The sequence below is a fragment of the Schistocerca nitens genome, chromosome 1 (assembly GCF_023898315.1).
Source record: "Schistocerca nitens isolate TAMUIC-IGC-003100 chromosome 1, iqSchNite1.1, whole genome shotgun sequence".
In the NCBI taxonomy this organism is placed as follows: Eukaryota; Metazoa; Arthropoda; class Insecta; order Orthoptera; family Acrididae; genus Schistocerca; species Schistocerca nitens.
This window is the reverse complement of record NC_064614.1, coordinates 811,465,416-811,479,165: the sequence shown is the minus strand read 5'-3', so window position 1 is coordinate 811,479,165 and position 13,750 is coordinate 811,465,416. Positions and strand designations below refer to the sequence as shown.

The 13,750-nt window shown below is 39.7% G+C and overlaps 1 protein-coding gene across 1 annotated transcript in view; it reads right to left on the bottom strand.

Moving 5' to 3' along the window:
* LOC126262591 (endoplasmic reticulum resident protein 44) overlaps window positions 1-13,750 on the bottom strand; it is a 69,099-nt gene that overhangs the window by 7,442 nt on the left and 47,907 nt on the right. The window contains exon 5 of the mRNA XM_049959332.1: window positions 10,314-10,429. Within this exon, the coding sequence (XP_049815289.1) occupies window positions 10,314-10,429 (116 nt within the window). The remainder of the gene's footprint in view (window positions 1-10,313; window positions 10,430-13,750) is intronic.

The window sequence follows — 13,750 nt, the reverse complement described above, 5'->3', positions numbered from 1 at the left end:
CCCACCCTCTCCCCTGCCCTCCGTCTAACCTCCTGCCTGCACATAGCTGCCCTATCCTCTCTCCACCTTGTCCCTGTGCACTCCTGAGCAGCACTGCACTGTCCGTCACCCCTACCCTATTATTCCTCTCCCTCCCTGCCCCAGCCTCCTCCTTATCACCACCCAGTCACCATTCCCATCATGCACTGGTGCTGCTGCTCTCAATGTGGTTACGGCTGCCTGAGACTGCAGTCGTGTGTGTGTGTGTGTGTGTGTGTGTGTGTGTGTGTGTGTGTGCGCGCGCGTGCGTGCGTGCGTGCGTGCGTGCGCGCTTATTTGCCTATCTGCAACTCAGTATCTCCTGTATGTGGTGAGTAGCACCTTTCCTTTTCATGAATACTGAAAGAAGTAAAAGATAATTTTATGGATGATAAAGGATGATGTACTACATATTAGGTAGCAGAAGGAAGCAAAATGAAAATATTTCAAAAGTCATCAACAAAGAAGGAAAGCCCTTGCAGGAAGAAGAAACAGTTTTGAAAGAATACTTCGAAAATTTATATGGAGGACAGCATGCAACAAATACATGTAATGAAATAGAGGGAGGAGAAAGAAATGACAGCAATGTGGAGGAAGTGGAAAGAGAAGTTTTGATGATGCTGAATGTAGAAAAAGCTGTATTAGAAGTGAAAAATGTCAAAGCTCCTAGCAAATCACAACATCAGAGGGGCATTGATTAAAGCAGTAGGATCTATTGGGATTCAATGGCTATAAAGAATAATGAGGATAGATTGACCTATAAAGAAATTTCTGATGACAGGGCAAAGGCAATTATTTTACTTATTTTTAAGAAGGGTGACAAGGCTCTCTCTCTGTGAGAACTTGAGAGGAATAGTATAAAAATGTGCTTTCTATGTGAGATCCTGGGTAAGACAGGAAGGAACAGTATAAGGAATGAAACAATATGGAACACGCTTCAGATTAATCCAAAAAGAATCTCTCTAATATAAATGGCATCTTGATACAATAAAGATGTGAGACAAGAGCACATGAAGGTACCGTCCACAGAATAAAAATCAGTTTTAATTTTGGGATTGGGATACATATTAGCACACAATCAAGAAACTGATTCTTACATGAAGACAATTTGGTAATCAAAAGAAAATAAAGCCTTCTCGAAACAGGAAAATAATAATCTCAATCAAATCTGCAAAACATATGATATGAAATTTTCTGAGGAAAACAAAAAGATGGTTCTTCCTGAAAGATACTACAAAAGATTGAAATACTGAAAATTTACGAACTCTTAGAACTATGAATAAATGCTGTGATCACTGCTTAAGAATATGAGAATGGGATAAACATCTGTCAAAAGTAGTAGATGAAACTGGAGACTTAATTAGTGAAAACAGAATTAGACTAGCTGAAGGCGGAAAGGAGGGGGAAGGGAATGAAAGGAAAGTGGAAAAAGATAACAGGGCCAGATATCAGTGTTGTTCTTGTAGGATATTTCAACAACATAACTCATTATATTCATTAGCTGCTACCTGAGACTGCTCATCAGTGGAATGCGTCGAGCAAGAATGATGATGATATCTGGAGAATACCTGATACCTCAAGATGTCACATAGTCATGCAACTGAAATTTAATGTTCTAGAAAACAGCTATAACAGAAATGAGATATATTTAAATCATTAGCCACAAAATTTCTCACAGTGGAAGCAAACATTGCACCCAAAAATAAATAACTAAGTAATGATGCATTAGGTTTAGTTACTTGTGTGTCTATGGGTGTGTCAGTCAATCCAGTTCCCTCCCACCACACTTAAAAAACACACACATACTAAATTTCTTCTGTGAAGTAGAAGGATCTGTCAAGAAAATACGGTTTCACTTTGCATTTGAAGCTAGTTTCATTTTCTGTTAAGTTCTTTACGGGATAAATGCTCTAAAATTTTTATGGCAAATAACTAACTCCTTTCTGTGCCACACCAATGCTGAGTGAAGGATAGTTTCTCATTTCTTTCTAGTCATCACGCTTCTCTACAAGAAACACTTTCTTCTTTAGTGATGAGTTAATCACAAAAGGTGATGTTATAAGGCATTAGGTGAATGAAAACAGGAAAAGTACACGTTTCACATTTTTGTATCCATAATCTGATATTATCCGTAACACAGACATTGCAGAGCTTGGATGTTTAATATGACCTGTAATGTGTAACTTCCAGTTCAGTTTCGTAACAGTACATATATACCTACAAATATACAATATTTTGTTTCATTTATTACCTCCCTTCGTGCATTATGTCCAATGACGTACACTATGTGATCAAAAGTATCTGGACACCCCAAAAACATACGTTTTTAGGTGCATTGTGCTGCCATCTACTGCCAGGTACTCCATATCAGCGACCTCAGTAGTCATTAGACATCATGAGAGAGCATAATGGTGCGCTCTGCAGAACTCAAGGACACCGAATGTGGTCAGGTGATTGGGTTTCACTTGTGTCATACGCCTGTATGGGAGATTTCTACACTCCTAAGCATCCCTAGGTCCACTGTTTCCAATGTAACAGTGAAGTGGAAACGTGAAGGGTCATTTACAGCACAAAAGCGTACAGGAATTCCAAACTGCATCAGGATCCACTGCAAGTACTATGACAGTTAGGTGGGAGGCGAGAAACCTTGGATTTCATGGTCGAGTGGCTGCTCATAAGCCACACGAAGTCTGGCTTGGTGTAAGTAGTGTAAACTTTGGACGACTGAATAGTGGAAAAACATTGTGTGGAGTGACGAATCATGGTACACAATGTGGTGACCTGATGGCAGAGCACGGGTATGGCGAATGTCTGGTGAACGTCATCTGCCAGTGTGTGTAGTGCCAACAGTAAAATTCAGAGGTGGTGATTTTATGGTGTGCTCGTGTCTTTCATGGAGGGGGCTTGCACCCCTTGTTGTTTTGCGTGGCACTATCACAGCACAGGCCCGCATTGATATTTTAAGCACCTTCTTGCTTCCCACTGTCGAAGAGAAATTCGGGGATGGCAATTGCATCTTTCAACACGATCACGCACCTGTTCATAACGCACGGCCTGTGGCGGAGTGGTTACACGACAATAACCCATGTAATGGACTGGCCTGCACAGAGTCCTGACCTGAATCCTACAGAACATCTTCGGGATGTTTTGGAACGCCGACTTTGTGCCAGGCCTCACCGATCGACATCAATACCTCTCCTGAGATCAGCTCTCCGTGAAGAATGGGCTGCCATTCCCTGCGAAACCTTCCAGCACCTGATTGAGCATATGCCTGCGAGAGTGGAAGCTGTCATGAAGGCATTAGCCAAAACTATATTGAATTCCAGCATTACCGATGAAGGGTGCCATGAACTTTTAAGTCATTTTTAGCCATGTGTCCTGATACTTCTGATAACATAGTGTACTTTGGTCATCATCAGCAGTATAGTGTTGCATACATCATCCTTTATGTCAGTTCAGTGACTGCTCATTTGCAGAGAATGAGTCATTATCACCTTTTATGGAAATTTTATTTGCATTTTAAAATGTTGATGTTTCTCCATTATGTTTCATTGTAATACTTTTATCATCAGGAAAGAGAACCATTTTTGCTTCTTGAATACGCGATGGCAGATCATTTATTTATAACAAGAACAAGAGTGAACCCAAGATCAATCCCTGTAGCACAAATGTAGTGATTATTCCCCATTCTGAAGACATTGTTTCATTTTAAACACTCCCTGTTTTTTGTTTTGTTTCTTTTTTAATTTTTTTTATAGCGCAGTCTGCATCCTCACAGTTACAAGAACTGGTTAAGAATAAGATCTCTGATACCATAATATTTGAGCATATCTAGTGAGCTATAAACTGCTCAGTCAGATGCTTTTGACAAGATGCAGAAATTACTAGTTTGCAAATTTTGCTGTTTAAATTTTCTATAACCTGATTCATGAACAGAAAAATTGCACATTCTGTGGAGAGACCTTGTTTAGATCAAAGTTGAGATTTATCTTATTTTTAGAGTACTGTGCTAAGGTTTTGTACACACGATCTTTCTAGAAATGGATTCCTATATTTACATAGTGCTCAGTCAGAAAGAATACATAACCTACCTCTGACATTACAGTTCATGTAAACAGTTAAGATTATCAGCTAAGTTTTTAGCCCTCTTAACATTTTGGTGCATCACTTTAAGCTTATTAAAAGAACGTTCTTTTGTGTGTGGAGTTCTTTCAGAGCAGCCAGTCTTGAGGTATCTAGTGTAAATAAATGTTGTGTGGCACTGCAGGCTGGTGCAAGCCCTTTAACTGGGTAGCACTTTGGCAACTTAAACTTATGTGTCCTTTAAACAAAGCACCCAATTTTCCCTGGACGGTCACCCATCCATGTACTAGCCAGGTCAAACATTGCCTAAGTATGGTGATCGGTGGTTGGGAACCCATGTTACCAACATGGAAAGGCTAAAAAAGATTTACCTGTGACACCGGGAACCATAGGAATTCGACCATGGAGATGGAGTCTCCCCCCCCCCCCCCCCCCCGGCCTCTCCTCTATGTTTTCAGCTATTAGTTAAGTCAATCTATCTTCCCCCTTGCATTTTTGGGTGTGTGCCATTTCTTGTGTACCATCATCTCCTAATAGCAGCAACTGGCACAACACCAATGTGAGCCTCAGTTAAAGTCCGCAGCAACCTGGTCAGCTCCAGTCAGCACACCTGAACTGCGCCGATGCAGAACCCTAAAGATGCCAACATTTGTTTGTGAGGTTGTTGCACCAAGCTCTTCCAGGTCACTGCTGAGACAGTGTTCTCTGTTCTTGGCATGGTTGTTGCCTGCTCCACCACCTGGTCTTCTTCACTCAAATCCGTAGTCAGTTGCTTGGCACAGGCCTACTCTATTAAATGATCAAGGTAATGCTAGGTTTGACAATACAGTGATCCTAGTTTCTCCTTGAGTGGTTTGCTACATCCCCACCCATAATTGCTGTCTAGCATCAAGCAGTTTCTTTCTTTTTTTTTTACTGAATTAGGATTCTAACCTGTATCTTAAATTCTTATTAATAATCTGCTGTACCCTGTTTTTTTCTACAGCTGAATGAGGCTTCTCCTCTTCCAAAGGTAACAGGCTATATCTGATCTTCAGATCATTGATGAAACAATTATACAATAACAGGATACACAATACCTCAATAGGTCATAGGGAAAGTCTGAAGAATAATACCATTCGTGTTGTTTCTTGTTTAGTAATAACCCAAACTATTTTTGTTTTATACTTTTGGAGTGTTTATTTTTGTGCATAAAATTTGCATTTCACTTCTCAATAACAGAATACAGAACATTACTATTGGTCTTGGAAATTAGAAAATGTTTCAGCTTTATGAAAATCCATTTATTAGACTCATGACTGGTTTCACGGTATTTCAACCACATCCTCAGGTGAAGATCTAGATATAAACATATAATCATTATATTTGCCCTCTGATATATGCGTGTAATCTCAAACATCACTGTACTAGAAAGTACTTATACCTCACGTCATAAGATAAGCAACATTGGTTTGAAAGACCCACAATGAAAACTAAACTGTGCATGGTTTTGTTGGTTGTCACACAGTATTTCAATAGGTCTTAGCAATTAATTGGAGATAGGATCATACATTGCAGATGTAATTTTTTCAACTACTGCCTCCTTACCATTTTAGTTTTCATTCCAAAAATGTTGAGTCCTCCATATACCCAGCATTGCGCACCTTATGATCTGAGATACTGCAGTACCTTCTATTATAGCTACGTTTAAGATTAAACATTTATACAAGAGAATAAATGCAATTTTTATGTGTTTATACCTAGATGTTCACCCAAAGATGTGGCTGAAATGTCACAAAATTGGTTGAGAGTCCAATAAAAAGAATTTTTATACATCTGAAACTGTTTTCTAATGACCAACATGCATATTTGCAACTGTGGTTGCCCTGACTATACATTCTTTTGAATACTATTAGTACTGAAATGTCAGCTCTTGGCTTTAATTAGCTAGAGGAGTTTCTTTATAGCGTGAGACAATTTAATCATAGGCTGGTTCTTGCTTTTATTATTTTTACCCTGATTTCTTTTAGGGTGAAACAAGTCTTAACAAAGTTGCAGGAATATGTTCAAGAAAGAGTTAAACTGTTCCGCTATTAACTGTCTGCTTTGTAAATCTATTCCCTGTGTTCTTCCTGTAACTTTTCTTTGCACACTGAGATTGTGGCATGGTTTACTATGTTGTGGTTTACAATTCTGTAATACAGCACCTTTTTATGATTTGAAATAACTGATCAGCAAATTTTATTGTTTATTTTCCACTATCATTTATGAGATAAACATTTCGTTATTACTTTTAACTCTACATCATTCAAATACCTCGGGTCTAAAACCAAATTATCAATGGTTGATGCACTATGTCCAGTCCTCGGTGTGAATGTTACTGGGGAGAATAAATCAAAGTTAGACATCAGCAGCACTATCTGTCCTTGATCATGAACAATAATATCATAAAGAAACCAACACTGAAGTCTCCATAAATAATTATTCTCCAGTTAAGAATGCATAATCTTAGTAAAACTCTCTCTGGCTACTGTATGAATCTTAAGGTATTCCCTGAGAGACACACGCAAACTATGAGCACTATCAGATTGCTTGTTTCTTGATTCACTACTGTGGATCAGGCATTCAAACACCTGTTGAACAAGATAGTTATTAAGTTAAAGGGCTTGGAATTTCATATTCTGCTTATATAACTGCTCTCCTTTTCCTGTTACTGGTTCTATAGAGGTACATCAAAATGTATATACTGATTTTGGTCATTTCCATGTGATGTTACAAGTGCACATCTGCTGACATTCCACTTGTCCTTTCATTTTTTCCTATATGGGTATTGTAAGTTCATCCTTTTTACAAATGATGCTCCTGATGTTTTGGTGGAAGGTAATAAATGATTAATTCCCTGCAACACACAAAATGTTCACCAGAATGTATTACTACTGTTCATGTTTTGTGTTGTTACCAGGCCTGGTAGGATATATAGGGGGCATGAAGGTGTCAAGTTGTCATTGTGAAGGACACTGAGATGTCGCATACTTCTGTGGGACAATGTGATCAACACCTGACATAATATGAATGGGTCATCACTGTTTCTCTTCATTTGGATGTCTGGTGGAATTTTGCAATATCCAGATTTGTGGGGTGTTCAGGTATGATTGTTCAATGTCTGATCACTTGGGAACATGAAGGTGGGTACACTCATTGTCAAGGTTCAGTCAACTGCTTGTGCACCATATTCTGCGCCAACCACATTACAACTCCTACACACCACCAACTTCCATCCGAGAATGATTAACAGACTCCTGTCACATTGTGTGTCATCCCTCACCATTGGTGTTGGGTCAGGGAATTACTGCCCCACACTTCAGCTAAATTTAAGACCACAACACAAACGGCTGTATTTGGAGTGGTGGTGTGATCAGGAAGCATGGATTGCTGATGAATGGCATTGCATTGTGTTCAACAATGAATCACAATTCTTTACTACCCTGGATGATCATCGGTGGATATGGTGGCAACCTGAGAAGAGGTATCATTCTCCAAAGTTTTGGAGGGAGAGAGGGAGGGAGAGAGAGAGAGAGAGAAAGAGAGAGAGTGTGTGTGTGTGTGTGTGTGTGTGTGTGTGTGTGTGTGTGTGTGTGATGTACTACTGTGGCCATCAAGATCCTCCAACCTGTCCCCAGAAGAATATGTTTGAGACCAGCTCGGATGTCAACTCTGTCCAGGATATCCAGACCAGTTACAATGCTTGTGGGACAGTTTGCCTCATGAGATGATGTAACTGCTTTCTTATACCCTTCCCAACCAAATAAGGGCATGCATCCTTACCAGGTGGGGTTCACCATCATGCTGATAAGAAGGCTCGTAGAACCAAGTTATATTTTAAATAACTTTAATTTGCAATCACTACAGTAATTTCAGATATTGTCTCAAAAGGTTAAGTTTCGTTTCCTCCTTCCCTTCTGGGTGATTCATTTTTTTCAGGTAGTATATATTTATTCTGCAGTCTGTCTATTGAGCAAATTTACTCTAAACAAGGCCTAGGGAACACACACACATGGAGTTGCTGGATACTTCTTGTAATTAGCTATGCAAGTAGTTTCTTATCACAAACTTTCAGATGACACCAACTGAGGGGCTATGCTTCAGAGATACCTATACGTGGATGCTCCTTTCTCCCACGTGACTCTCCAAGCTCTGTAATAGCATGTTCCATATAATGCTTTAATTCAACACTTATCATAATGAGAAGGGGGACATCACCACACTAGAGTGAACAGTATACTCTGTGATGTGCTTGATGTCATCAAAAATTCTGTAATTGAGTCTGTAGTCTAATGGGTTACCTCTTAACCCTCCGCCCCCTCCCAGCTATTATCACTTTATATTATCTCTCCGCAGTTGACACAGATGGGAGGCGGGGCACGTGGAGTATTGGGATGTGATGGGCGTCCGCAATCTCGACATGTGATGCTGAAGTATAGAGGGAAGACATATGGCCAAACTTCCAGCATTTAAAGCACTGCATTGGGGGAGGGATGTAGGGTTTTACATCACAGCAGTAGACCATCACCTTGACCTTCTCGGATAATGTATCGACCTCAAAGGCCAAGATGAAGGCACCGGTGGCAACCTGATTATCCCTCAAACCCCAGTGGACACGCAGAACGAAATGTACACCTCGCCACTCTAAATTGGCGAGCAGCTCATCGTCAGACTGCAAAAGAAGGTCCCTGTGAAATATGATACCCTGGACTATATTTAAGCTCTTATGGGGTGTGATGGTTACAGAAACATCCCCCAGCTTCTCACAAACGAGTAATGTCCGTGACTGGGCAGAGGATGCTGTTTTGATCAAGACTGACCCAGATCTCATTTTGGACAATCCCTCCACCTCCCCAAACGTGTCCTCTAAATGCTCAACAAAAAACTGAGGCTTCATCGTTATGAAACAATCACCATCAGCTCTTGAATATACAAGGTAAGGGGGTGAATAAGAGCCCCTACCATTCTTAGCCTGACATTCCTCCCATGGTGTGGCCAGGGAGGGGGACAATTTGGGGTCGTACTTCTGTTCATTGAATTGAGCCCATGAACGCTTAGAGACTGCTGGTGTTGGACCACCAGCAAGAGATGATGTACTACGCTTTATCGTGTGTCATCTACCCCTTGGCATACGTGGGTAGTTAACGGAACAGGCATCAGCAGAGCGATCCCTGTGTGGTCAGGGGCTACAACCAACAGGGTACATGGCAGCCCCACCACAAAGGACTGGCTGCTGTGCTGGATATCAGGTGCAAACAAATCCGTTACCATTGTCAGCGCAGAGAACGAAATTGCACAATGGATGGAGGGGACCTCGCTCAATAGCTGGAAAATGAGTGGAAGTGCAGATACACACCGACGTAGGATGCGAAAGATCTCAGCGCACGATGGACACGATGCACCATGTAAGGCTACTTCCCCAATTGGCTTGCTCTCTGGGAAAATTTTGAAATATGGAGGTCAAACCCCAAAGGGGACCATCACATAAAGACCGAAACGTGTCACTCTCCTTTTAGTTGCCTCTTATGACAGGTAGGAATACCTCAGGCCTATTCTAACCCCTGGACCCGCAGGGCCTAAGCATAATGTTCAAAATGAATCACTTTGAAGTAACATTCAAACATTGCAGAGACAAATTCACAGAAAATAAGATGGTTTAGTTTCTTGTGATCAAATCTGAATATAAACATTTTCTGTTATGAAAAATTGACATGCACAAACTACAGCAAAATTGGTATGCCGTTACAAAACCAAGAAATGCGACCCAATATGACTAAAATCATTATTTTCAGAATGGTGGTTGGTATTTTCGACTTCACACACACTGAAAAAACACTATCAGACAAACAAGCATGCATACAAACAAACAAACACCACGAGCCACAAAAGCATATGAAAAAGAGAGATGATGATTTTACATTATGAACAAGGAAGGAATACTGTTATAAGTAGATTGCAGAGACATAGACTTGCATTTCTTGTCACTGATTGTCACTTTTCTTAACAATCTGCCCAGAATGCTTAACACAGGGAGAGACAACACACAGAACTGTAAGTGTTTATTCCACAAATTGTCTTTGCTCATCAAAATCACTATACATCCAGAAACTAATACGTAATTGAAAATGTATTTATTTTCATTCAACATCAATGTTGCATTAACAACATTTATAAAGTTATCTAACACTTACCCAAAGCCAACATAGAACTGGCAGTCCTCTTTCAAATTAGTTGCAACTCTTCTAAAAACAGTATATTCTGGTACATCCTTCCGATCAAAATAACCAATTACAACTCTTTTTTTTTCCTGTGGATAAAAATAGCAAGAGAAATGAGATTAAACAAAGAAGACAAGTCATCATACGGGTTCCAACACAACAAATGAAATATCACTCTGGAATGATAACAGCGCAATTTTTAAATATTTGCTACAGTCCAGAGAGCGCCATCAGTTGTGTGGATTTGTTAGAACTATGTGGATGCAATTGGACAAGTTGTGAGGAAGAAGAATTAAAAAATTCATTTTGTGTGTGTGTGTGTGTGTGTGTGTGTGTGTGGTTTTCTCCTGTCAATAAATTTGGTCCCTACCCACATTATCTTTATACCTTACACATTAGTATTTCTCCTCGAAAAAGGAGTACAACGCCAACTACGTGAACTCACTGTTACGGTTCCATTTTAGATTTGCAGTGAATATCTGATCACTCTCCATTTGCCCTTGCTTTAAACTTCTCTTTTGGTTCCACTGCATATTGACCACTGTTGTGTGCAACCTTGCTGGAATCATGAAATGTCTACTTTTATTTCATTTGTGAATATTACATTTACAGTTTGGTAGAAACGAAGGTATAGGGGAGGGGTATACACATGGACATAGTTTTACATTAAAGCAAGCTTTTTTGAGGGAATTTGTCTCTTTGAAGGTCCACATATGCAAGTCAATGTTTTCATGGACATCTTTTATGCACAGTTAAATAATGGAAACTCCAGGTTGGAATATCAACAATATAAGGAAATGACATTGCTAGTCACCACAAAGATGACGCACTGAGTTGCAGACAGGCACAACGAAAAGCCCCTTACACATTAGCTTTGGGCCAAAGCCTTGTTTAGAAAATGAACACAAACACACACACACACGCACACACACAAACACACAACCGCCATCTTTTGCACTTGCATTTCAGCCTGAGCTGCCGGAGATGGTGCTAATGTGTGTATGAGATGTGCTTGCTTGTGTGAATTTATGTCTACGTGTTTCTTTTCCTGAAGAAGGCTTTGGCCAAAAGCTAATGGATAAGTGTCTTCTCGTTGTGCCCGTCTGCAACTCAATGTGTCATCTTTACGGTGAGTAGCAATCTACCTTTTCCATATATTGTTTTTAAAAATATAATCCTTCTCTACACTTAATGGCACATTTTCAATGTTGCCCCATTAGTTGTTTTGTTGTAGTAATGTAATTGAGCCTACCAACTGATCTACTGCTTTGGAGAAAACATGATTGTAAAGCTTGAGCTTTGGTTGGTTTCATGATATGTCATTACTTGTGAACAATCCTCACACTGTGGGTTAAGAGTCTGCAAAGCATATACTTTGGTAGATGCAATCTATACTAGAGTCCAGCATAGTTGTCATACCAGCATTGTGCCACTACTGTAATGCAGGCTAAGTGCCAATTCACCAGAGCAAAGAGTGGCAACTACGTTCTCATATTCCAATACAACAGTGGCTCTCACACTTACCAACACAATAGTGGCTGTCAGGCATAAAAGGCTATGCAATAGTATATTGCATTAGAACACTTTATATACAAGCAGCTCTCAGAATACAAACAATGAAACAGGTTTTGGATTTCAGTAATTGAAAAATTCATAAATGATGTGCAGTGATTAGCTGGAATAAGTTTTGCCTGAGATAATGATGAATAAAAGACCCCACATTCTCTGCTGTCATGGTTTACTGAGGTCTTATTGGTTGTCTTGGACATCTACTTGAATCAGCAATGGTTCTGCAGCTATGTTAAGACCTTGAGTTCTTTCTGCATATCTACTTCAGAATTTGTACACATGTCTCATTGAATTCCTAAAGACATTTTGGGGGACACTATAGAGTGGAGTAACAGCTGTAGAGTATGACTTATCTTAATAGAACTATTCTCCTTTGTTGCCTTGTTCCCAACAGAGACTTGAATAAGTTCAATGGTGTTTAATTCACAGTATGCCAGAGTCAACCACCTAATATTATTCTCTTTGGCTGCTGAAAGCAATACACTTATGAAAAGAAATTTTTATGATCTCAAGTGCATGTTCCGGTAGACCTGCTTTCCTCATAAGATTAGATGGAAGCTCTAGTTATTGTTTCCCAGGCATTCATTCAACAACAGAATTCCCCATAATAGAAGCCAGCACTTCGCTCAAACCTATCTCTGTTTTCAATGTGATACACTTTCCAAAACCTGATGGTATTTAAATCTCTCCTCTACAACCATTCCACTCTTGAACATTGCCTCTGTGATAATCATATATTTTCTGATGTGCAAGGCTTAATTTATTTCTCCCATGCAAGCTTTTGGAATGATCTGCTCCACATTAAGTCTCATTAGTGTAATGAACAGTCAATCAAGTATTTTGCAAATATCTTTTGCTTGAAGTTATTTATTTCTGAAGCCCAATTTCTGAATAACATGTTAAAGGATTCTTTCACTCATACCAGGATTGCCTTTCACTTCAGTTTTCAACTTTTCTAGTACAGAAAATACTGTTGCAAGCTTTTTTACCACAGACATTGTGGATGTCTCCTCCTTATGACTCCTTGTGTAAACTCGTACAATACAAAGTTCTGTCATCTACTGAACTCTTACTTGACATACAACATTTAAAGTTTCTTAATGTCCTCTTGAACTGCTTCCTCATACTTTTGTTGTTACCAAGACATTTCAAACTTCTCTCCACTGATGTGATATGCAACTGTTCACACCCTGTTATATTCCAGACTCATACGTGACGGACAGGTTTCATTGGCTCACAATTATGTACTGGATGTAGTCACCAATTTTCTGCAAAATTTGGGGGAAGGGGTGTAGGAAATTCCACCTGGGGTGATCCAGCCAAAGTCATTGCTGGGTGACAGATTTACAAAGCTTTCTCCTTTCCACAAAACTTATACTTTTAACAACCTGCCTTGATGATTGCACAATGCCATTAGATGTTTTGACTTAATTTCAGTATTTTAGATCCACTGCTAACACTTGGTTTAATAATAGTGAAATAAGGTTGTACACCTGGTGTACTGGTACATGTTGCTATAAAGCATAGCAGCATGTCTCACTTTCCTTTTACGAGACTAGTGAAAGACATGCATATGAAAAACATGACTTTAGTAATAGAGTAAAGAGTGTCTACTGTGCCCAGGTTTGTTGAAATTTATGTGCAGATACGAGAAATAAAAATGTGGGCTCAGTGCAGAAAACGACGACAGATGTGTTCTTTGGATTGGCCAGTGAGGGGTTGCTTGCACTTTGCAGTCATACTTTGGGGGTACTGTGGGCTCCTAAGAAGAGAGGGGCCAAGCACTAAAGAAAAATGAGTGTTGTTATACAGAGTCTATAGCATCTATCTCGAGTTAAGTA